Genomic DNA, 26,549 nt, shown 5'->3' on the forward strand with positions numbered 1-26,549 from the left:
TAATGACTAAACTATTATTATTTGGTCTCCTTTGACTGTTTTCCTTTGTTTTTGCATTTTCTATGGAAAAGTCATTAAAATGACTACTATGATTAAAACTTACTCTTTGGCTGAACTTTTTCTAAGAAAGCAGGCTGAGGACATGGGGTACAAGGACCATAGGGTCCTTGAAAGGCCGTTGAAAGGACCTTCATTTCAAGAGGAACCAAGAGAGCCTCTTAAAAGAGAGCCTCATGGAAACTTTTACAAGATCATACTTTTAAAGCTCTGGCACTGAATTTACTTACAGGAAATCTATTCTAAAGAAAATAATTTGTTGTACTCTCAGTGTTGGTAATCACAATACATGTCAGAAATAATTTCAATTCCAGTAGAAAGGGATTGGTTAAAGAGATTATACCTATACAAGTAAACCATTAAAAATGTATTCTAGATTAGCACTTCCTTATAGAAATATAACCCACCACCAAGAAGTTCAAACCTGATCAAACCTCTAGATCTAATCGCCAATTTATAGAAAATTCAGAAGGCAGAGAAGTATGTTAAATGACAGCAAGGCAATGCAATCAGAATTCAGAATGTAAGTATTCTACACAAATCTAGTCTATTCTCCAACAAGAAAAAAATACAAGAAAGGAAAAAAGACCAAATGGGAACATAGAGAAAAAGACTTAAGATATATGTGAACCAAATCCAATGGGTAGACTTTCCTTGAATCCTGAATCCTTTACTCAAATATACAATTTTTTTTTAAAAGGTCATTTATGAGACAACTGGAGAAGGTGAATACTGTGGGCATGTGATATTAATGAATGATCACAATTTTGTTGTTTTTTTTTTAAGAGTCCCAATCTTTTAGTACTGAAATGTTTATGGATAAAATATAATATTTGCAATTTGTTTTTTAAAACTCCATGGCAGAGGAGAATAAGAAGTACAGAATTGGTGATTATTGAATATGAGTGATAGGTGTAGAAAATTTACAATAGCATTTATGCTCTTTTATATAGTTTTAAAATTTTCATAATACTAACTTTATAAAAATCATGTTGTAGAGGAAATCTAGTATCATGGAAATGCTTACGGCATATTACATAAAAGAGGGGGTTGCATCTTAAGTCCCATTATGATCTCATTTTTGTAACTATGTATATGTCAGAAAAGTCTGCAGAATTATATGAACCAAAATGACTGATGAACTATGATTAATTCTGAGACTGAATTACAGTGATTTATACTTTTTAGTATGTTCACTGCTATACATTTTTACAATAATCATTATTCTTACAAGCATAAAATGACAATGAATATATTTAAAATTAGAAAAAAAAATATTTCTAATTTTATATCTCAGGGAAGCCTGATGTAATGCACAGCAGTCAGTCCATGGGGTCACTAAGAGTTGGACACGACTGAGAGACTGAATAAGAAAAAAATATATACATAATTAAATTTGCACAGAAAAGTTACAGAAAGATAGTCCTAGGATTTGGTGCCTTCTTGTGTTTTCCTAATTCACTGAAAAAAGTAAAATTTGTTATAGAAAAAAATTTAGAACAAAGAAATGCCAGCTTTATTTTAGGGCATTGAAATGGTTCTGATTACCATGTTCAACGTGGGGTGGGGTGGTGGTGTTGCCCACACCACCAACAGGCAATTCTCCATGACACCAGCTGTACATCCTACAATGTAACTCAATTCTGACACCATCTACCTGAGCTCATGTCAGATCCCACAGGTGAAGGGGTCAGTCTCACAAAACTGTTTCCACCCTACTTTAGATGCCAGTCTTAAGCCAAGGTTACCACTTGTGCTTCTGACTGACTAGCTATAGACTGAAACTTCCCAGTTACCCTCTCCTAAGGTTCAGCCAATTTGCCAGAGTGGCTCACCGAACTCAGAGAAACATTCTACTTATTAGATTACCAGTTTATTATAAAATGATACATCAGGACCATCCAGATGAAGACATGCAACAAGGCAAGGTATGAGGAAAAGAGAAGAGAACTCCCACATCCTCTTAAGGCAAGGTACTTTCCCAGAAGCTCCATGTATTCACCAACCTGGAAGCTCTCTGAACATCATACTTTGGGGATTTTTTATGGAGGCTTTATCACAGAGGCATGATAGATCATTAACTCCATTTTCAGCACTTCTCACTTCTCAAGACAATCAGGGATAGGGCTGAAAACTCAAAGCCTCTAATCATGGCTTGGTCTTTCTGATTGACCAGCCCTTACCCAGGAATCATCCAAGAACCCACACAGAGACACTTTATCAGAACAAAGACACTCCTATCACTCAGGAAACTACAAGGGTTTCAGGAACCCTGTATCAGGAACCAGGGTCAAAGACCAACTACTGCACCAAAAGATATTCCTAGTGCTCTAATCACTTTGGAAACTCCAAGAGTTTTATAAGCTCTGTGCCAGAAACAAAAACAAAATCTATATTTATTGCTATAAATCATAATATTACAGATATTTTAAGAAAATGTTTGAATACGTCATAACTACCAATTTATGTACTCTATCTCTGTATGAAGTTGAACCATTCCCTGGTAGACTTGATTTCTGCTCTTGAATGGAGCACCTCCTTGATGTGGGACAAGTCAATTGCTCCTCACTGAGTCTCAGTTTCTTCAGCTTTAACTTATGTTTTTCATGTGCTCAAAGGAGAGATCCAAATGTACTGAAAGGCTTTATACAAATGTGAGGAGGTAGTAAGTGGCTGGTCCCCTCCTAACAATTGTATCATCACATCTTAAGGAAAAAGAAAAGCTAAACACGGCAGGCAGGTGAACACTTGAGTAAGATAAAACTAATTTCTCTCCCATTTTTTCCAAGTTGGCCTCATGATAGTAACTTGGAGGTTTCAAGATGGATGTCCCAGAGACAAGATAGAATGGGGAGCGGGTGTTGTGTGCTGCTGAAAACACAAGAAGGAAACATTAAGACACAACTGCTGCTAATAATATGCACCCAGCACTGTGTATGGGCTTACCAAGTAGCATAGTGGTAAAGAATCTGCCTGCCAATGCAGGAGACATGGGTTCAATCCCTGGGTCAGGAAGATCCCCTGGAGGAGGAAATGGTAATCCACTCCAGTATTCTTGCCTGGATAATCCCATGGACAGAGAAGCCTGATGTGCTACAGTCCATGGGGTCATAAAGAACTGGACATGACTGACTGAGCATGCACATCACTGAGTACAGTCATTAATCCTCAACAATAATCTATGAGACTATTATTATTTTATTGTTATTATAAAAAACACAATTATTATTTTATTGTTCAGAAAACTGAGGTTTCAAAGAGGTGAAGTTACTTGCCCAATGTAACATAGCTCCAAAGTGACAAAGCCAGGCCTCTTCCCCAATTATGCCTGATCCCAAAACTGATAGAAATTCTTAAACACTAGTCTCTATGGCATCACTAGAGGTAAAAACTGAGCAATGTCAAGAGTATTCCCTGGGTTTCAAGATGTTAGATGGCTCCTTGCATCCCAGAAAGGCACCTCTTTATATGTCCCCATGTTTGTCCGGACTAATTTGTAAAATGTAGAAATCCACTACCACAGCAAAAAAAAAAAAAAAAGCTTGAACTAGCTAACTGGCTCAAGGAGCAGTGCAGGTGTGAAGTTGTGCTCTGTAGCGAAAGGAACCCCAAACTGAGTGTGGGTTCTCTCTATGTCATCCTGTCTCTACTTCCCTGTTGGCATCATGTGCTTCTACAAAAGATAAGCTTTACCCAAAATAAAGAGAACATGGCCATGGTGGCTCCAAAGCTACATTCTTGGAGAAAACTTTCTACAAAAAAAGTAAAGTTGCTCTATCATGTCCTCTTAGAAAAATGCTTGCGTGAATATGAAGCTGTGAATACAGAGCTGTATTTGTTATTCTTTTGGCCATCATGTATTTATTTTTCTCGTTTCTAGAATATTTGCTCTCGTTGTCTCTCAAGGAACTTAGAGTGTAGTGGGAGATATAAATAAAGGCGTTGTATAAAGCAGAAACAATAAGTCTCTGAGGATTAGAGAAAACTTTCTGGAGTGGAAGTATTCTGAATGAGCTAGAATTTGGTCCAGCAGCATGTGATACAAAACACAACACTGCAGCAGATTAAACTAGTTAAAATTTACTTTTACCTCACATAAAAGCCTTGAGGAAAGTAATTTAGTGCTGGTATGGTGTTTTTACTTCTCTCTTGCTTTTCTACCAACCTCAGCATGAAGTCTCTATGGTCCAAAATGGCTACTCAGATTCCAGCCATCACTTGCATATTCCTGCCAGTAGAAACGAAAAAGGGACAAAGAAAGGGCTAACGTCTCTCTTTGAGGGTATTTTATGGAAGTTGTACATGAAAGTTCCATTGACATCTTATAGTCAAGAATCTTAGGTACTTCACACCACACCTTGCTTCAAGAGATGAAACACAGCTAAAACTACAGGGTTCTATTACTTTAAAAGAAAAAAAAAGCAGTCATTAGGAGAAAACTGACAGATATTGAAACTGAGATATGAAGAATGATTAGCAATTAAAATGGGAGGCTGCAAAAATTGTCCAGAAAGAGGTACCAGTGCGTTTCCTTTGCAGGAAGGGTCACCGTGGAGCACTTTGCTTTCCATGTCCTCTGTTCAACATCCTTTGCATTGTGACCCAAAGTCCAATCTAGGAATGAGACTGCTTGCTTTAGCCATTCAGTCCTCTGATGTAAAATGACCTCTAAAATGACATAAAAACCCAACATATCACTGAAATTATTATGGCTGCTCAGAGTACCCATTCCCCTAGTCTGTAAAAGTGCTCTCTCTGAAATCTTATCATTGAACCTTACTAGGACAGATTACTGAAACCAATTTGGAAGAAACTGCAATCCTAACCCTTTCATGTGATTATGGCATATCTGTCTGAAGCAATATTATGCAAACATGAAAGGTCATCATTTATGAAGCTATACAGTATGAAAAACAGCTCATGATAAAATACTGAGGAAACGCAAATTTGCAAAAAAATCTGCAAAAATTGTGTATGTGTTGTGATTATAATTGTGTGAAAATGTGTGTATATGGGCAAATATAGAAAGATCATCATAAAATAAAAACAATTATTGGATGGATTACAGATGTTTTCTTCTCTGAAAATTCTCTTTAGCACAGTTACATTGTTTTCATGGCAAAATTTTAAATACCTTGCAAACTTTACATGGTGTAAACGATAAAACTGCTTAGGAATAACTTGAAGAGCTTATTAAAAATGAATATTCCCAGGTTCTAGCCAGAGAAATTCTGATTCTATAGATATAGGGAATGGCTGCATTTTTAACAAGGATCCCAAATTATTTTGTTGGAAGCAGTGTACTGACCACATCTGTAAAACACCATCATAGCTAGTATCTCAGAGATAGTTTAAAAAACTATAGAGTTAGAATATTAGGTGTGCCCAAACAGCCCAGATTTGCATTGTACTAAAGACTCTGGCGGGTGCTTCCCTGGTGGTTTAGATGGTAAAGAATGTGCATGCAATGCAGGAGACACGACTTCAATCCCTGGGTCGGGAAGATCCCCCTGGAGAAGGGAATGGCTACTCACTCCAGTATTCTTGTCCGGAGAACTTCACGGACGGAGGAGCAAAAGGCCCTTATGTTAGGAAAGATTGAAGGCAGGAGGAGAAGGGAATGACAGAGGATGAGATAGTTGGATGGCATCACTGACTCAATGGACATGAGTTTGAGCAAGCTCGAGGAGATGGTGAAGGACAGGGAAGCCTGGCGTGCTGCAGTCCATGGGATCACCAAGAGTTGTACACAACTGAGCAACTGAACAACAGCATAAGACTCTGGCCAATATCCCACTATCATTCTTGGGGAAACGGTAAAAAAGTCTAAGACTCCATATTCACAAAAATGCTTTCACTCTGGTTTATAAAGTGAAATATCACTAAAAGGTACAGCTTTGATCATTTTTGTCTTCCAAGTAAGGTTGAAGCAGTCTGATAAAAGCACCCCATACTAATAGCTATGTGTCTCCAGTTCTCTTACAGGCTCTATGCATCCTGGCACTTACCCCACGCCTTTCGAATAGGCCTGACACAAGTTCAGCTATAATCTGCTGTTTTGAGTGAGGTTCAGTGATTTCAAACTCTACAACTGCGTAGCACAACATGAGTAAGTGTAGATCTACATAGATCCAGATGATCCAATATTCACTTATTTGCTTATCTCAATTTGCCCAGGAATTTCCTGGTTTTAGCACTGGTCCTAGATCCTCCCCTCCCCCCTAACCTCGCCCCTCAGTTCTGAGCAAACCAGGACCATTGGTCATCCTATACATTTCCACTATGTGACCCAAGTAATTATGCACAGCTTAGAAGGAAAGGTCCTTTCCAGGACGGGTTATCAGCCTCCACAGACCATGTCCAATGTAATACAGGCGAAAATATACCTTTTGGAAGCTCTTCCTTTGAAAAAACAATACATATAAAATGCTGTTCATTATTTTTTAGAAACAAAACATTTCCTGAAGTGGTTTCAGAGGAGCCAGAGGTATAAAAGTATACCAAACAGTTCTCCTCCTACATCTTCATCTCCTTGCTTTTTCTGCAAGCATTCATCATTTAGTGAAAAGTTAAGATTTCTATGTGTTACGCATCAGAAAGAAGACATGTAGGGTTAGGTCAGGCAGTTAGAAGGAAGAAGGTAGAGATAAAGGGTAAATCTGTCTAGAGGATATGGAACTTCTCATCAAGTAGAATTAGAAAGTAACTTGCTTACAGAAAAGTAGTTTTATACTTGAAGCCCTTGGAATCTAAAATCCTAAAAAGATGATTCAGAATGCTAGAAAAGGATGTTCCTCAGTAGAATCTATCCTAACACATAGGCTAGATTTTTTCAGACTAACACTGTTCACCTCAAAATTATATCTCTTTAAGATACTGCAAGTTGTGCATAGAATCCCCAGAACTTCATTTTGACATCAAATGATAAAAGTTCCAAACTAGTACTTTCAAAAGTACTTGTATTTTTGGCTCAGAAATAATCCATCTGACAGCTGGTTTTCACTGTGAAAAATATACTTTTATGGGAATTTAATACGTTTGTCCACTTGAAGCTTTGGATGCAGTATCAACTTTCATTAAAAAGCCAGTTTAGTGGACAATCGAAATTTATAATAACTCTAAGTTTCAGCTCTTCAATCTTTTAAGACCATCAGATACTTAATGCAGAAACAGTTTAATGAGCCACCACCTTCTTTCAGCAAAGGATTTAAGGATTTTTCCAGTTAATGCAGAAAACCAAATTGGAAGCCAGCAATTGAAAACTGAAGCAACCAACTATAAGTAGCATTTTCCAGAGTAGATTCTGTTAGTAGACATTATGTTAAAACAAACAAATAGAAAAAAGTATACTCAAGCTAAGGTAGAAAAGCACAAGATAAACTGAGGTCAACATAGTTCTTCATGGCAAGATTTTTGAGAAGCAAGCAGGGGCTACTCTCTAGTTGTGATGCATGGGCTTCTCACTGCAGTGGCTTCTCAGTGGCAGAGAATGAGCTCTAGGTGTGCAGGCTTCAGTAGCTTGGTGCATGGGCTTGGTTGCTCCATGGCATGTGGGATCCTCCTGCACCAGGATTGAACCAATGCCCCTTGCATTGCAAGGTGGATTCTTAACCACTTGAACACCAGAGAAGTAGCTCCAATTTATAATAGGAATGAACAAGGCATCGAAACCTATTAGAATGCACTTGTGGTTTCCAGCTTGGAGAATTTCACTCTGACAACATGGAGAGGCAAATGAATTCATTCCTAGGGCAGCACTCTGTTTGTCTATAGGGTCTCTAGTCAGAGCTAACAATGGTTTGAAGAGCTATAAATGAGCAGATATGGGCATTTGTTTCTAGGCATGCTTAACTGCTACTGGATATTGTTTCACCTAAGAAATACCCATATTTCCCAGCCCAAATTATACTGTAGATCTATAAACCATCTAACTGACTTCTGTTCCTAGCATTAAGGAAGAGGAGGGAGAAAATTTAAAAAGGGTTGCCCTGACTCAACAGTCATTAAAATGAAGATGGAGGGGTTAGAATTTGCAGTGCAGGACTAGCCTAAAGACAGATAGTTCAGAAATACTGAACCATGCTCTATATTATTCCACTGCCTTACAAAGGCATTCCCCCAACCAATTTTTAAGAACAAGTTCTGCTGGAAATACTGTCCCACACCTCTCAGGATGGCTATCACCAAAAAGTCTACAAATAACAAATGTTAGCACAGATGTGCAGAAAAGGAAACCCTAGTCAGGTGGCGCTAGTGGTAAAGAACCCGCCTACCAATGCAGGAGACATAAGCAATGCGGGTTCGATCCCTGGGTCAGGGAGATTCCCTGGAGAAGAAAATGGCAACCTACTCCAGTATTCTTGCCTGGAGAATCCCATGGACAGAGAAGCCTGGTGGGCTACAATCCATGGGGTCACAAAGAGTCAGATATGACTGAAAGCAGCTTAGCACATACTACACTATTGGTAGAAATGTAAACTGGTAAAGCCACTGTGGAAAACAACATGAAGGTTCCTCAAAAAACTAAATATAGAGGCGCCATATGACCCAACAATTCTACTCCTGCGTATGTACCCAAAGAGAATGAAAACATTAATTTGAAAAGGAACATGTACCCCAATGTTCACAGCAACATTATTTACAATAGCCAAGATACGGATGCAACCTAAGTGTCAATACATGAATGGATAAGGATACACAAGCACACACATACACACACAGAATATTATGCAGTCATAAAAAAGAATGAAATTTAGCCATTTGCAACAACATGGATGGAAGTGGAGAGTATTATGCTTTTTTTTTTTTTTTTGGCTGTGCCATGCAGCATGCAGGATCTTAGTTCCCTAATCAGGGATCAAATCCATGCCCCCTGGAGTGGAAGCCCACAGTCCTAACTACTGGACTGTCAGGTAATTCCTTATTATGCTTAATGAAATTAGTCAAATAGAGAAAGACAAATACTGTATGTTTCCACTTACATGAGGAATCTAAAATATAAAACAAATGAATATAGCAAAACAGAAATAGATTCACAGATATTGAGAACAAACTAGTGGTTACCAGTGAGGAGAAGAATTGGCAGAGGGGCAAAATAGGGATGGGGGTTAAGAGGTACAAACTATCATGTATAAAATAAGCTACTGGATATAGTGTGCAGAACAAATATACCCAGTATTTCATAATAACTTTAAATGGAGTATAATCTATAAAAACACTGAATCACTATGTTGTACATCTAATACTAATTAGTATAATATTGTAAATGAGCTATACTTCAGTAAAAAAGAATAAGTTACTCTCAACCCAGTTTAGTCACTAAGGTGTTATTAAAATGAGATGGGATAAAATGGCTCAAACTCACATACAATGGTGTAGATATCTGCCAGGTGTAGACATTAAATGTGCTGTAGTTCCAACATGAAGTTACATGTTCATTCTCTACCAAGAAATTCAAGTTTTGGTCCTTAACCACATTCACATAACACTGCACAGAGTAATAATATAAAATATGAAAATAAAAATTTTATTGGGAAAAGGAAATGCTACATACAATAAGTCTATGGTTGATGAAATATATTACATTAACAGCCTTTGCTTAAGGGACAAATACAGGTTTAGCAAAGGAAGAAGTTGGAAGCTTAAAACAGGTATCCATACACAACTTCCAAGCAGTTTTAAGTAAATAAAAAACTCAATTTGCATAAATTATACAGATCATTGAGGGAAAGGTATATTGGTTTGTGGTTACTTCTAATCATCAATTCACTTTGTGTCTTGTATTAATAGATCTCTTCTACCCTGATCCCAGCTCTGGTCGTTCTGATCCACTTCTAATATGGTTCTCTCTGTTCATAAGTGTGTATTTACCAAGAGGTCACACTGCAAACAGAATTCTTTCACTCACTGTGAATTAAACAAATCCCACGTGCTCTTAAATAAACTCTATGGTTTTAAAGACAACTGCCTGAACCAAATTTGGAAGAGCTCTTCCACTGAGGGGAGCGCTTACGTTATAGGTACAATCTGTAAAGAGTTTAGAAATGGCACCAGAATATGTGCACACCATCTTCATTGATACAACTTCAAGTAAGCTAATAGGATCTGTACAATTCTACAGACTATTAAGTAAAAATAAATTCTGCATGTGGTATGGACACCATTCTCATTTGAAAAATACTCATTTACTTACTTCTATACCCTCAACAGAAAACATCCAACAAGAACAATTTTCTCTATGTTTATTTAATTATAACAAAAGTAGAACAATGCACACCAAATGGAAATATATCCAAAAAAGATGATAAAAATGTTTAGGAACAGAAATGACTAATTTAGCTGAAGGAATTAATCAGGTTCCATTAAAACACATTTGCAACTTATAATTGGTTATTAGTGTAAATTAAATTTAGTAACTGAGTCCCAATTTACTACTAAAAGTTATCAAAATATTTTCAAAATGTTACATAAAAACTAAAATATCCATATTACATAAACACCAAACAAAAAATTCATATAAAGAAAAATAAATGCATCCTGAGATAAAATACAAATCACACTTAAGACAAATTATACACTCCCTTTCCTCTCACATATAATTGTGAGGATTCGGTATTTTGCACATTCCAAGATAAAGTAATGATAATATATGCTGATGCAAATTTCAGCCATAAAAATAAACTACTTCATATCTTAAATATTCCTATGATGAAACATCAGACTCCAGTTTCACTAATCAAAACTTTATGAAGGCATAAATTGCATTTGGTTTTGACTCCTCAAATCATGGCTGAAAACTCTCAGCAAAGCAGTCTAGGCTTTTTTTTCTCACACCAAGTGACCCAGAATATATTTAAGAAATGTTTATTTTCTGTGCATATTTGTTTTAAAATTATAAATTCCTGAGCACTTTTTCTTCTTCCTCCTCATCACTGTCAGTGACATTGACTTGCTGGATACTAGAGGGAGTTGATGTCGGGGCTGTGAAGACATTCTCCAAGGCTCCAATGTCCAGCTGAGGCATGGGATTTAAGTATTCTTCCCCACTGTGGCAATGACTGTTATAGTAAGAAGTCCCATCCATGTTCTCACAACTTCGAGAATCTTCATTGTGAGCACGTTCATCTGGGTAGTCTCTAAAAGGATAGTCTCTATTTAAAGCTGAAAACATAGCCTCATGTTTTTGGTACCTGTCTTCATAATAACCAAGGCATTCTGGCATTGAACTTGGAAAATTTCCGTAGCCAAAGGGCGGCCGACTATAAGGGCACGTGCTGTAGCAGAAAGACAAAAAAGGAATTATATCATACATTGCCCACATGTTGTCTTGTGTGCAAATTAACTGAGCAAGTTTAACTACACCATCTTTGGAGCTTACAGAGCTCCCAAGATAATTTTTTGCAACCACTTCATGTATTCATCCACATGTTGCCTAGCCCTAACATGAAATAACTGGCAAAGTAAGCTTGTAACTATTATCTCTCATCAGCCTCAGACTTCGTATCTTTTGGTAGCCTCGATAAAAGAAAAATTATTAACAGTTATTTGGTCCTTTATCTCACAACGCTTTATGCCATGTAAGGTTTTAGAAATGCAGGCACCTGTTGTGCTTGCTTAAAAACTGACACTTGGTAAGCAGTGTAACAATTGTTTTTACTACTAATGAAACAAACCTTATGGTGTGGGAAATGTGAAACTGGTTGAAACCAAGAATTCTTGGGGGTGGAGGGAGGGCACTCAGAGGATAAAAATTTAACTTTTAAATTCACATTCAGTAATGAATTATATTAAAAACACTCAATACTAGAATGACTTGAACTGATATTCAACTGTAATTTTTCAGACTGTTTCTCAAAAAAGAAAAAAATTTGGAGAATGGGGATATGAAGAACTGAAAAGATTATCTTGCTGTTTTACAAACCAATGGTTATTCTTTTAAGGCAAATCTAAAATTCTGCCATTCAAGCTTACTTGTCGATTTTTTTTTTTAAGTATTACTCTCCACTTCAAAGGCACAAAACAGGAATCATAGGAAGAGATATACAGAAAAGACTATCCAAAATTTGCCTGGACTCATGGACTCCACCTAGTGACAGATAAGCATTAGTCGCGCAGTAGTGTCTGACTCTGTGACATCATGGACTATATATACATAGCCCACCAGGCTCCTCTCTCCACGAATTCTCCAGGCAAAGATACTGGAGTGGGCTTCCATTTCCTCCTCCAGGAGTGACAGATAATATAATTACCATGCTCATTAACAAAACCCAAGACAAGTGGGTGTTTCATTTCATGCTCCCACTTCTCTTTTAAAGGTTAACTTTGTTTCCTTCTCTTTAAAAAAAAAAAGTACAACTAATAGACTCCAATCTCAAATTCTTTGGAAATGCAGGGTTTCTTCAGTGGTGGTGTTCTAACCCAAATCTTCAGAGCTAGAGACTTGACCCAGGTTCAATACTACAAAGATGAAGCATGGCTTCTGAAACGTTCCAGATTTCCATTCTTACTGCCACAGCCTCATTCAGGCATTTTAATTTAATATGTATGTACTGAATGCATAGTACTGGAAGTTACTAACACTATGACTTGGCTCCTTAGCTCTTCCACCTTTATGTCTCTCCATCTATTGGATTCCACAAATACTTCATATTTCACAAATATTCCACCAAGTTCAGTCCCTCAGTTGCGTCTGACTCTTTGCAACCCCATGGACTGCAGCACGCCAGGCCTCCCTGTCCATCACTAACTCCCAGAGTTCACTCAAACTCATGTCCATTGAGACGGTGATGCCATCCAACCATCTCATCCTTTGTTGTCCCCTTCTCCTCCCATCTTCATTCTTTCTCAGCATCAGAGTGTTTTCAAATGAGTCAGTTCTTCGCATCAGGTGGCCAAAGTACTGGAGTTTCAGCTTCAGCATCAGTCCTTTCAATGAATATTCAGGACTGATTTCCTTTAGGATGGACTGGTTGGATCTTCTTGCTGTCTAAGAGACTCTCAAGAGTCTTCTCCAACACCACAGTTCAAAAGCATCAATTTTTTGGTGCTCAGCTTTTTTTATAGTCCAAGTCTGACATACATACATGACTACTGGAAAAACCATAGCTTTGACTAGACAGACCTTCACTGACAAAGTAATCTCTCTCTGCTTTTTAATATGCTGTCTAGGTTGGGCATAACTTTTCTTCCAAGTAAGTGTCTTTTAATATCATGGCTGCAGTTACCATCTGCAGTGATTTTGGAAACCACGGAAATAAAGTCTGTCACTGTTTTCACTGTTTCCCCATCTACTTGCTATGAAGTGATGGGACTGGATGCCATGATCTTAGTTTTCTGAATGCTGAGTTTTAAGCCAACTTTTTCACTCTTCTCTTTCCCTTTCTCTTTCCTCTTTAGTTCTTCTTTGCTTTCTGCCTTAACAGTGGTATCTGCATATTTGAGGTTATTGATATTTCTCCTGGCAATCTTGATTCCAGCTTGTGCTTCATCCAGTCCAGCATTTCTCATGATGTACTCTGCATATAAGTCAAATGAGCAGGGTGACAATATACAGCCTTGATGTACTCCTTTCCAGATTTGGAACAGTTTGTTGTTCCATGTCCAGTTCTAACTGTTGCTTCTTGACCTGCATACAGATTTCTCAGGAGGCAGGTCAGGTGGTCTGGTATTCCCATCTCTTTCAGAATTTTCCACAGTTTATTGTGATCCACACTGTTAAAGGCTTTGGTGTAGTCAATAAAGCAGAAGTAGATGATTTTCTGGAATTTTCTTGCTTTTTGATGATCCAACTGATGTTGACGATTTGATCTCTGATTCCTCTGCCTTTTCTAACTCCAACTTGAACATCTGGAAATTCACAGTTCACGAACTGTGAAGTCTGGTTTGGAAAATTTCAAGCATTACTTAGCTAGCATGTGAGATGCCTGCAACTGTGTGGTAGTTTGAGCATTCTTTGGCATTGTCGTTCTTTGGGACTGGGATGAAAACTGACCTTTTCCAGTCCTGTGGCCTCTGCTGAGTTTTCCAAATTTGCTGGTATATTGAGTGTAGCACTTTCACAGCATTATCTTTTAAGATTTGAAATGACTCAACTGGAATTCCATCACCTCCACTAGCTTTGTTTGTAGTGATGCTTCCTAAGGCCCACTTGACTTCAAATTTCAGGTGAGTGAGTGATCACAGCATTATGATTATCTGGGTTATGAAGATCTTTTTTTGTATAGTTCTTCTGTATATTCTTGCCACCTATTCTTAATATATTTTGCTTCTGTTAGGTCCATACCATTTCTGTCCTTTACTGTGCCCATCTTTGCATGAAATGTTCCCTTGGTATCTCTAATTTTCTTGAAGAGATCTCTAGTCTTTTCCATTCTATTGTTTTCCTCTATTTCTTTGCATTGATCACTGAGGAAGGCTTTCTTATCTCTCCTTGCTATTCTTTGGAACTCTGTATTCAAATGGGTATATCTTTCCTTTTCTCCTTTGCTTTGCGCTTCTCTTCTTTTCATAGCTATTTGTAAGGCCTCCTCAGACAGCCATTTTGCCTTTTTGCATTTCTGTTTCTTAGGGATGGTCTTGCTAACTGTCTCCTGTACATGTCACGAACCTCTGGGCTTCCCTGGTTGTGCAGACAGTAAAGAATCTGTCCACAATGCAGGATACCCAGGTTCAATCCCTGGGTCAGGAAGATCCCCTGAAAAAGGAAATGGCAACCCACTCCAGTTTCCTTGCCTGGAGAATTTCATGGACAGAGGAGCTCGACAGGCTACAGTCTATGGGTGTCTCAAAGAATCAAACACAACTAAACAACTAACAAATATTACAAGGGGGGACTCAAATCAACTTCCTCCACAAAGCCTTCTTCTCTTCAGCTAGAAAAAATTCACCTACTAACTAGTCTTTCAGGACTCAGTATAGGCAAGACACCAAATCACAAGATTTAGTGGACAATTTAATTTAAAAAAATCTAAAATCCAAGTAGTATATACTTGATATGTGCTAAAGTGTGCTGTAATGCAAACATCACATGGCTATATTGGTGTGCTAAAACAAGTTAGTATTATATCTGGAGAACAAAGACAAGAATAATCCTAAACGGTTACATAGATGAAAATGAATAACTGCAGAAGCATCGTGGTGTAGTGGGAAAAGCACTACCATAGTGATTACTCAGTGTTGTTTAAATTTGCAATTCCCTAATGATACATGATGTGGAGCATCTTATCTATGTTTGTCATCTTTTTATGTTCTCTGCTGAGGTACCTGATGAGGTCTTTTGTCCACTTTTTAATTGGGTTGTTCAGTTTCTTGAGTTTTCAGAGTTCTTTGTATATGTAGATAACAGTCCTTTATCAGATACATCTTTCAGAAATATTTTATCCTCGTCTGTGGCTTGTCCCCTCATCCTCTTGATAACACATTTTTTGACACTAAGTATTAAATAGCATTGTGGAATTTGAAGCAAAGAATTATGAGTCCTCCATCTTTGTTTTCCTTTTTTAAGATGTTTTTTTACTATTCCAGATCGCTTACAATTCCATATAAATTTTAGAGTCAGCTTTTCCATTTCTGGAAAAAAGTCATTGGAATTTTGAAAAGGATTGTATTGATTTTGCAAATCCTTTCGGAAAGTATTGTCATCTTAATAATAAGTCTGTCAATGCATAAACATGAATACCTTCCCATTTACTTCAGTCTAATTTATTTCAGCAGTGTTTTATGGATTTCAGTTTACCAGTTTTGTACTTCGTTGGTGAGATTTATTCCTCTATATTTTACTCTTTTTAATGCTACTATAAAAAGTAATTGCATTCTCAATTTCCTTTTTGGTTTGCTTACTGCTAGTGTACTAAAATACAATTGAATTTTGTAAATTGATCTTACCCCTGCAACTCTGCCAAATTCATTCATTCACTCTAATAAATTTTTGTGGGTTTTTTAGGACTTTCTATTTATAAGATTATCCATATATAGGATCATGTGTGAAAAGAGGTAATTTTGAATTAATGTCTTTAATTTGAATATCTTTTTTTCTTGCCTAATTGCTCTGGCTAGAACTTTCAGTACCATGTTGAATAGCAGTGGTGAAAGCAGACATCCTTATCTTGTTCCCCAAATTACAGAGGGAAAGCTTTTGGGCCTTCATCATTGAGTATAATGCTAATTGTCGGTTTTTTGATAAATGTCTTTTATCATATAGAAGAACTTCTATTCCTATTTTGCTAAGTTTTGAAATCAGGAATTAATTTTTATCATGAAAAGGTGCTGGATTTTATCAGATGTTTTTTCAGCACCAGTTGAGATGATCAGATGGTTTTGCTCATTCATTGTTTTAATGAAGTGTATTGAATATGACACTGATTGATTTTCTGATGTTAAACCACACTTAGAATTCCTGAGGGAAATCCCACTTGGTCGTGGCATATAATCCTTTTAATACACTGCTGGATTCAGCTTACTAGTATTTTGTTGGTCATATGTTTCTATTCAAAAGGCATTTTGACTTGCAATATTCTTTCCTGTGATGTCTTTTTCTGGCTTTGGTAACAGAGTAATGCTGGCCTTAGAATCATTCCCTTTTATATATTTTGGAAGAATATGAGCAGGATTAGTGTTAATTCTCCTTTAAAACTTTAGTAGAATTCACCAGTGAAGATATCTAGTCCAGGGTTTTTCTTTTTTGGGAGGTTTTTAATTACTGATTCAATCTCTTAATATATTCAATCTCTTGATATATTTAGTCAAGACTTATTTCTTGATAAGTCTGGTTCAGATTTTCTATTTCTTCTTGAGGCAGTTTTGGTAACTTGTGTGCTTGTCCATTTCATCCAGGTCATCTAACTTGGTGTACAATTATTCTATAATTATTATCCTATAATCATTTTTATTTCTATGAGATCAGGATAATGTACCTGATTTCATTTCTATAGATTTCATTACTATAAATTTAGTAATTTATGTCTTTTTTCTTAGCTTAGCTATAAAAGTTTGTGAAATTTGTTATCATTTCAAAAAGGTAATTTTTTTGACTTTTTTTTCTGTTTCATTAAGCTATTGTTTTTCTACTCTTTACTCCATTTATCTCTAATCTTTATTACATCCTTCCTTCTACTAGCTTTGGGTTTTATTTGCTCTTTTGTTTCTAGTTCCTTAAGGCATAAAACCAGGTTGTTAATTTAAGATCTTCCTTTTTAAATGTAGGCTAGGGCAGCTATGAATTCCTCTATCAGCACTGCTTCTGTTATATAATTCCTTAAGTTTGGGTATGTTGTGTTTTCATTCATCTCAATGTATTTCCTAATTTTCCTTATGACGTCTTATATGACCAATTGGTTGCTTAAGAGTGTGTTGTTTAATTCCAATATTTGTGAATTTTTCAGTTTCTGTTATTGATGACTAGTTTCATTCCATCATAGCTGGAAAAGAAACTTTGTATGGTTTCAAACTTTAAAAAATTTCTGAGACTCGTTTTGTGATCTAACATATGGCATATCCTACAGAATATACCATTTTCACTTGTTAAGAATCTATAGCCTGTTGTTGGGTTCAGACCATATATATCTGTTAGATCTAGTTGATTCATAGAGTCTTCTATTTCCTTTTTGCCCTTCATCCATTTTTAGATGAATGATCTTCCATTGTTATATAAAGTATTCATAGCTAACATCATACTCAATGGTTAATAGTTTATAAAGTTTTTCCTCTAAAATCAGGAACAAAACAAGGATGCCTACTCTTGCTACTTTTATTCAACATAGTACCAAAAGCCCTAGCCAGGGCAGTTAGGTAAGTAAAAGAAACACAAAGAATTCATATTGGAAATAAGGAGGTAAGATTGTCTCTATTTGCAAATGGCATAATAATATATCTACAAAACCCTAAAAACTCAACCAAAAAAAACCTGTTAGAATTAATTCGTGAACTCAGTAAAGCTGCACACTACAAAATCAATATGCAAAAATCAGTCACATTCCTATACACTAACAACAAACTGCCAGAAAAAGAAATTAAGAAAATCAAGCCCATTTACAATTGCAACAAAAAGAATAAAATACCTAGAAATAAATTTAACCAAGGGTGTGAAAGACTGATACACTGAAAACTATGAGATACTGATGAAAAAAATTAAAAAATGCACAAATAAATGAAAAATTATTCTGTGCTCATGAATTAGAAAAAGTAATATTGTTAAAATGTCTGTATTATCCAAAGCAATCTACAGATTCAGTGAAATAACCTATTAAAATCCAGTGGCATTTTTCACAGAAACAGAACATATCATCCCAATTTTTTTGTGGAAACACAAAAGACAGTGAATAGTCAAAACAGTCTTGAGAAAGAAGAACAAAGCTAGAAGCATTACAATCTCTGATTTCAAACTATAATAACCAAAACAGCATGTATTGGCATAAAAATAATGCATAAGCTCAGTGGAACAGAAAAGAGAGGTATAAATAAACCCATGCCTATGTGGCTAATTAATTCATAGCTATTAATTAACAAAAACAGACAATGGGGAAAAGACAGTAACTTCAATAAATGGTGTTAGAAAAATTAAGATAGCCAAATGCAAATGAATGAAACTGGACCTCTATCTTGTATCATATACAAAACTCAAGTCAAAATGAATTAAAGACTTTAACATAAGGCCTGGAGCCTTAAAACTCCTAGAAGAAAACATAGGCAATAAGCTCCTGACATCCAAATTGGTGATTTTTTTTTGGATTTAACAGCAAAGGCAACAAAAGCAAAAATTAACAAGTGGGCTACATCAAACTGAAAAGCTTCCATACTAAAAGGAAGCCCATCAACAAAATGAAAAGACAACCTACCAAATGAGAGAAAACATTTGCAAACCATACAAAACATTTAATACAAAATTAATATCCAAAATATATGAAGAATTCATATAACTCAATAGCAAAAAAAAAAAAACCCCAAACAAACCTCATTTAAAAATGGGCAGAGGATCTAAATAGACAATTTTTTTTTCACAAAGAAGTCACACAGGTAGCCAACAGGTCCAAGAAAAGGTGCTCAATATCACTATTATCAGGGAAATACAAATTAACACCACAATGCTATCAGGAAATGCTGCCATTTGCCACAAAATGGATGGACCCTGAGGATATTATGTTAAGGGAAGTAAGTCAGAGAAAGACAAAAACCATTTGGTCTCACTTATAAGAGGACTCTAAAAACAAAAACCAAACAAACAAAAAAACCCATCTCATAGATACAGAACAGTTGGGTGGTTGCCAGAGATTGGGAGTAAGTGAGCAAAATGGATAAAGGTGGTCCCAATAGGCAAACTTTTTGTTTAAAAAATCAGTAAGCCCTCGGGATGTTATGTAGAGCACAGGGACTACAGTTAATAATACTGAATTGTATTTTTGAAAGTTTCTAAGTGATTAAATCTTAAAATTCTCATCACAAGAAAAAAAAATTTACATTTTATACCTGAAACTAATGTCAATTATATCTCAATAAAGTAGTAAGTCTTCAACAATTATTACATAACTGTGGATTTTCCCCTTCAATCCTGTCAATTTTTGCTTCATGTATTTTAGAGTACTGTTATCATGTATGTATGTAATTATAATTGCTGTATCTTTTTAATGTTTTAAAGTAAATATATGGGAGTTCCCTGGTGGCCGAACGCTTAGGTTTCCAGGTTTTCACTGCTGCAGCCTGAGTTCAATCCCTGGTCAAAGAACTGAGACCTTGCATAGCCAAAATAGAGAGAGAGAAACAAAATACGTAATGACTTTGTCTCTTGTAACAATTTTTAACATAAAGTTTATTTTGTTTAATATTATTGTAGCCATCTCAGCTGCGTGGAATATGTGTTTCTGTTTTTTCACTTTCAACCTATTTGTGTCATTGGATCCAAAGTGAGTCTCTTTCTGGGAATTCCTTGGTGGTCCAGTGGTTAGGATTCTGCACATTCACTGCAGGGTGCACAGGCTCAATCTCTGGTCAGGGAACTAAGATTCCACATGCCACATAGTGTGGCCAAAACCAAAAAAAGTTAAAATCTGCTCAGTGAGTACCATGTTTATTTAGTGTATGTGCTACCGAAGCGAGCACTACCATGTTTATTTAATAAAGTGAGTTTCTTACAGGTAAGATTTTTTTCCCCCAGTTTCTTCTAGGCTTTTTCAGTCTGTCTGCTGCTTGTCCTGTCCGTTGTCCCTTAACCCAGGCAGCTGTGGACAGTATTACACCTTTAAATATTTTCCACAAACACAAGCTGGGAGGCCACCCCAGCCCTAAGGGAGTTCTTAGGAGAGTCAAATTAAGGTTCCCCCTGAGCCAACTCCTCAGGAAGCTACCAGACAGGTCAAAAAGCATAATCACAACGCTCTCTTTAAGAATAAGGTCTGTGTTGCCTCCTCTAATAGCAACAAGTCACACGAGGAACATGAGTTACCATCTCCTTGGCCATCACTGAACAAGATAACCAGGGATGGTTGTGGCAAAAATTCCACAATGCTATCTTATCAAAATTCAGCAGCTTCTTTCTTCATTAAACACCTCTTCAGATGATTCTGACACTGTTTTTGCCAATGTAAGTATTGCTTCAGTGGAGAGGTAGATTCTTAGAGATCCCCATTGTGCAACTCTTTGTAACATTCTACCTCAACGGTATTTCACGTTTTGCAAAGTTTTGAGATTATGTTGTTAAATTTATTCCAAAAGTTTTTAAACTCTTCATTTTATTGTAAATGGAATTGTTTTCTCAATTTCATTTTCTGTTTATTCATTGCTACTGTATAAAAATACAATTCTTTTATATATATACAGGTTTTATATCCTGAAAACTTGAATTCTTGTTACTTGTAATAGCCTTTCTATGGATTCCTCAAGATTTCCTGAACATAAGATTGTGTGATACATAAATACAATTTTACTTCTTCTTTTACAATCTAGATACCTTCTATATGCCTTTTATACTTTTTCTTTTTCATGTCTAATTGTCCAAGACTAGTGAGAGTTAAAGTCACTCAGTCGTGTCTGACTCTTTGAGAATCCATGGACTGTATAGTCCATGGAATTCTCCAGGCCAAAATACTGGAGTGGGTAGCCTTTCCATTCGCCAGGGGACCTTCCCAACCCAGAGATCAAACACAGGTCTCCTGAATTGCAGGCAGATTCTTTACCATCTGAGCCACAGGGGAAGCCCAGTGGTCCTAGACTAAACCTCCAAAGAAATACTGAATAGAAGTGACAAAAATGTACATCTGTATCTTATTCTTGATATTAATTGGATCTTGCTGATCTCCAGTCTCTGCCATTAAGTATAACGTTAGGTGTTTTTTGTTGACTGTGAGGGTTACTCCATTTCTTCTAAGGGATTCTTGCCCACGGTAGTAGATATAATGGTCATTTGAGTTAAATTCACCCATTCCAGTCCATTTTAGTTCACTGCTTCCTAAAATATCAATGTTCACTCTTGCCACCTCTTGTTTGACCACTTCCAATTTGCCTTGATTCATGAACCAGTGAATTCCGGGTTCCTAGGCAATACTGCTCTTCACAGCATTAGACTTTACTTCTAACACCAGTCACATCCACAACCAGGTGCTGTTTTTGCTTTGGCTCCGTCTCTTCATTCTTTCTGGAGTTATTTTTCCACTGCTCTCCTGTAGCACATTGGGCACCTGCCTACCTGAGGAGTTCATCTTTCAGTGTCCTACCTTTTTGCCGTTTCATGCTGTCCATCGGGTTCTCAGGCAAGAATCAGTTCAGTTCAGTTCAGTCACTCAGTCGTGTTCAACTCTTTGCGACGCCAGGCCTTCCTGTTCATCACCAACTCCCAGAGTTGACTCAAACTCATTCCATTGAGTTGGTGATGCCATCCAACCACCTCATCCTCTGTCGTCTCCTTCTCCTCCCACCTTCAATCTTTCCCAGCATCAGGGTCTTTTCCAAGGAGTCAGTTCTTCGCATCAGGTGGCCAAAGTATTGGAGCTTCAGCATCAGTCCTTCCAGTGAATATTCAGGACTGATTTCCTTTGGGATGGGCTGGTTGGATCTCCTTGCTGTCCAAGGGACTCTCAAGAGTTTTTGCCAACACCACAGTTCAAAAGCATCAAATCTTTGGTGCTCCGCTTTCTTTATAGTCCAACTCTCACATCCATATAAGACTACTGGAAAAACCATAGCTTTGACTAGACGGACCTTTGTTGGCAAAGTAATGTCTCTACTTTTTAATATGCTGTCTAGGTTGGTAATAGCTTTTCTTCCAAAGAGCAAGCAAGAAATTTCTTCTAATTTCATGGCTGCAGTCACCATCTGCAGTGATTATGGAGCCCAAGAAAAAAAAGTCTGTCACTGTTTCCACTGTTTCCCCATCTATCTGCCATGAAGTGATGGGACCGGATGTCATGATTTTAGTTTTCTGAATGTTGAGCTTTAAGCCAATGTTTTCATTCTCCTCTTTCACTTTTATCAAGAGGGTTTTTAGTTCCTCTTCACTTTCTGCAATAAGGATGGTATCATCTGCATATCTGAGGTTATTGATATTTCTCCTGGCAATCTTGATTCCAGCTTGTGCTTCTTCCAGCCCAGTGTTTCTCATGATGTACTCTGCATATAAGTTAAATAAGCAAGGTGACAATATATAGCCTTGACATACTCCTTTTCCTATTTTGAACCAGTCTGTTGTTCCATGTCCAGTTCTAACTGTTGCTTCCTGACCTGCATACAGGTTTCTCAAGAGGCAGGTCAGGTGGTCTGGTATTCCCATCTCTTTCAGAATTGTCCAGTTTATTGTGATTCACACAAAGGCTTTGGCATAGTCAATAAATCAGAAACAGATGTTTTTCTGGAACTCTCTTGCTTTTTCCATGATCCAGCGGATGTTGGCAATTTGATCTCTGGTTCCTTTGCCTTTTCTAAAACAAGTTTGAATATCTGGAAGTTCACGGTTCACGTATTGCTGAAGCCTGGCTTGGAGAATTTTGAGCATTACTTTACGAGCATGTGAGATCAGTGCAATTGTGCAGTAGTTTGAGCATTCTTTGGCACTGCCTTTCTTTGGGATAATTAATTGCTTTTAAAACCAGTCAAAAGAAGATTCATACTGCCTTTATGCTTATAGTATTTTTTGTTAAATTTTATTAGAATATAGTTGATTTACAGTGTTGTTTGTAAATTATAGCTAGTTTCTGCTATATAGGAAAGTGAAACAGTTATACATATATGTATATGTATATATATATCTACATCATTTTAGGTTTCCTATACTATCTCAACAGTGGAAGCAGTGTCAGACTTTATTTTTTTGGGCTCCAAAATCACTGCAGATTGTGACTGCAGCCATAAAATTTAAAGACGCTTACTCCTTGGAAGAAAAGTTTGACCAACCTAGATAGCATATTCAAAAGCAGAGACATTACTTTGCCAACTAAGGTTCGTCTAGTCAAGGCTATGGTTTTTCCTGTGGTCATGTATAGATGTGAGAGTTGGACTGTGAAGAAAGCTGAGCGCCGAAGAACTGATGCTTTTGAACTGTGGTGCTGGAGGAGACTCTTGAGAGTCCCTTGGACTGCAAGGAGATCCAACCAGTCCATTCTGAAGGAAATCAGTCCTGGCATTTCTTTGGAAGGAATGATGCTAAAGCTGAAACTCCAGTACTTTGGCCACCTCATGCAAAGAGTTGACTCATTGGAAAAGACTCTGATGCTGGGAGGGATTGGGGGCAGGAGGAGAAGGGGACAATAGAGGATGAGATGGCTGGATGGCATCACTGACTCGATGGACGCGAGTCTCAGTGAACTCCGGGAGTTCACTCTGACTCGATGGACGCGAGTCTGAGTGAACTCCGGGAGTTGGTGATGGACAGGGAGGCCTGGCGTGCTGTGATTCATGGGGTCGCAAAGAGTTGGACATGACTGAGCAACTGAACTGAACTGAACTGATACTATCTTTTGTAACTGTATTTTTACCTTTACTGGGGCTCTTCGGTACTTTGTTTTTATCCCAACTACCATTAGAGATCATTTACTTTCAGCCTTAAGAACTCCCTTTGTATTTCTCATAATGCAAATGTGCTAGCAATCTGTTTTGGATTATCTGAGAAATGTCTTTACCTTGGCTTAATTTTTAAAAAATGGCTTCACCGAATATAAGATTCTTAGTTGACTGGGGTTTTTCTTCAGTACTTCAAATATATATTCTAGCCTCCATTGCTGCTGATAGAAAGTCAGATGTTAATTTTATTGGGGTTTCCCTGTACATGATACGAGTGTCTATCTGCCTGACTCTCTCACTTTCTCTTTGGCTTCAGATTTCAGTATTTTACTATGATGTGGCCCTCTGTGGATCTCCTGGCTTTCTTAAATGTATAATATTTTTCATCAAATATGATAAGTCTTCAGCTACTATATCTTCAAATACTTTCTGCTTTTCTTCTCCTCCTTTTTGATACTTTTATATATACATTGGTGCACTTAATAATGACAGTTCTGATGCTCTGTTCATTTTTCTTCATTCTTTTTTCTCTTTATTCTTCAGGTTATATAATCATTACCAGTCTACTTTCAAGGTTTCTGATTCATTCTCATGTCAGTTCAAGTTTATTTTTGAGCGCCAGTGGCACCCCACTCCAGTACTCTTGCCTGGAAAATCCCATGGATGGAGGAGCCTGGTAGGCTGTAGTTCATGGGGTCGCACAGAGTCGGACACTACCGAGCGACTTCCCTTTCACTTTTCACTTTTATGCATTGGAGAAGGAAATGGCAACCCACTCCAGTGTTCTTGCCTGGAGAATCCCAGGGACGGGGGAGCTGGGTGGGCTTCCGTCTATGGGGTCGCACAGAGTTGGACACGACTGAAGCGACTTAGCAGCAGCAGCAGCAGCAGTAAAGTTTTCATTTTGGTTACTGTGCTTTCCAATTCCAGAATTTCCATTTGGTTATTTTTATAATTTCTATGCCTTTAATGATAGTATTTGTGAAGAGACATCATCATCACAACTTCTTTTACTTCTTTAAAAATGGTTTCCTTTAATTGCTTGAATATAGTTATAAAGTCTTGGAAGCCTATGTTAAATTTGAGATACGAGCTACCTACCACAGGTAGCTTCTGTTGCTTATTTTTCTTCTCCATGTATGATTGGTACTTTCCTTTTCTTTGCATGTCATAATTTTTGGTTGAAAACAGGATATTTTCAGTAACTCAGGAGTAATAACTTTCAGGAACTCAGGACAACTCTCTTTCACTTTTCTAGGTCTAGTTGTTTGGGTTTTTTTTGCTTGGTTTTTTTTGACTTGAAATTTTAGTGAAGTGTATTTCCTCTGCAGTGTAAACCCTGACTGTCACTTCTTAGAGAGCATAGATTTGGACATGAATACAGTCACCCTAGGATGATAATGGTTTTAGCAGGACTCTATCTCTTTCTCTGATTTTTGTGTTAAGCTCTTTGACTCATTTGCCATTACATACAGCTTGAGGATTATACTCATTGCTGGCTGATTGCTCCAAGGTTTCAAAATGTCTTGGGGCAGAGATTGTTCCACAGTCTGACCCAATTAAATTCAGACAGGGGTCAATTGTGAGCAGTCTCTGAGGTTTGTTCTGACTGCAGGAGGGTTCTTAGTGTTTCTTTCCCTAGTTTTTTTGTGTACTAGCTGGCATACAGTTAGATTCTTAGTCTGAGTTCTCAGATCAGGAATCAAACCCTTACCCCTTGCAGTGGAAGCCCAGAATCTTAACCAGTGGACCCTCAGGGAAGTCCCTAGCTTCTTAGTTTTGATTAAGTGATGCCTCTTTTATTTGCTTACCACCAGAATCTCCTTGTTTTCAAGAATGTCCTTATGTATGAACTTCCCCACACTGTTTATGAAAAGTCAAATTCCTTTTGGAGAGAGTTTCTGAGCTCTCTATTCTTAAGGCAAAATTTCTGGTTTTCTTCTGCCAGCATAGAACATCTCTTCTAATAGTGACCTGGATCAAGGATGCTCAGGGTCACAGTACTCTCTGTTTGTCATCCTTAAGAGTTGAACAGTTACCCTGTTAGTAAGTGCTGAACAAAGCAAAAGAACCCCCAACCTCTTGGTCACACTCCCCATGAATTTAACCTCTTTAACTAAGCTGGAGAGGATGAGAAATGCTACATCTCTAAGATATTGTATCTCTTGATTAGGAGCTGAGGGAAGAGAAAGCTATCTTCTTGGCCACTCAGAGTTGGATTCCATCAAGTTAACTGAGGGTGCTGCTGCTGCTGCTGCTAAGTCACTTCAGTCATGTCCAACTCTGTGCAACCCCAGAGACAGCAGCCCACCAGGCTCCCCAGTCCCTGGGATTCTACAGGCAAGAACACTGGAGTGGGTTGCCATTTCCTTCTCTAATGCATGAAAGTGAAAAGTGAAAGTGAAGTCTCTCAGTTATGTCCGACTCCCAGCGACCCCATGGACTGCAGCCTATCAGGCTCCTCCATCCACGGGATTTTCCAGGCAAGAGTACTGGAGTGGGTTGCCATTGCCTTC

The 26,549-nt window shown here is 37.5% G+C and overlaps 1 protein-coding gene across 3 annotated transcripts in view; it reads right to left on the reverse strand.

Annotated features, from left to right (window-relative positions):
• Nucleotides 1-26,549, reverse strand: part of SOX30 (SRY-box transcription factor 30) — an 82,132-nt gene that overhangs the window by 29,616 nt on the left and 25,967 nt on the right. The window contains exon 5 of one of the 3 annotated variants that reach the window (XM_019963679.2): nucleotides 9,496-11,330. The exons of 1 other annotated variant lie outside the window; for it this stretch is intronic. In XM_019963679.2, coding sequence (XP_019819238.2) covers nucleotides 10,949-11,330 — 382 coding nt within the window. In that variant the 3' untranslated portion in view covers nucleotides 9,496-10,948. Of the gene's footprint in view, nucleotides 1-9,495; nucleotides 11,331-26,549 lie in introns of those variants that run through there. One more of the 3 variants, XM_019963680.2, reaches the window with a different exon arrangement.

This window comes from Bos indicus, chromosome 7 (assembly GCF_029378745.1).
Source record: "Bos indicus isolate NIAB-ARS_2022 breed Sahiwal x Tharparkar chromosome 7, NIAB-ARS_B.indTharparkar_mat_pri_1.0, whole genome shotgun sequence".
Classification (NCBI taxonomy): domain Eukaryota; kingdom Metazoa; phylum Chordata; class Mammalia; order Artiodactyla; family Bovidae; genus Bos; species Bos indicus.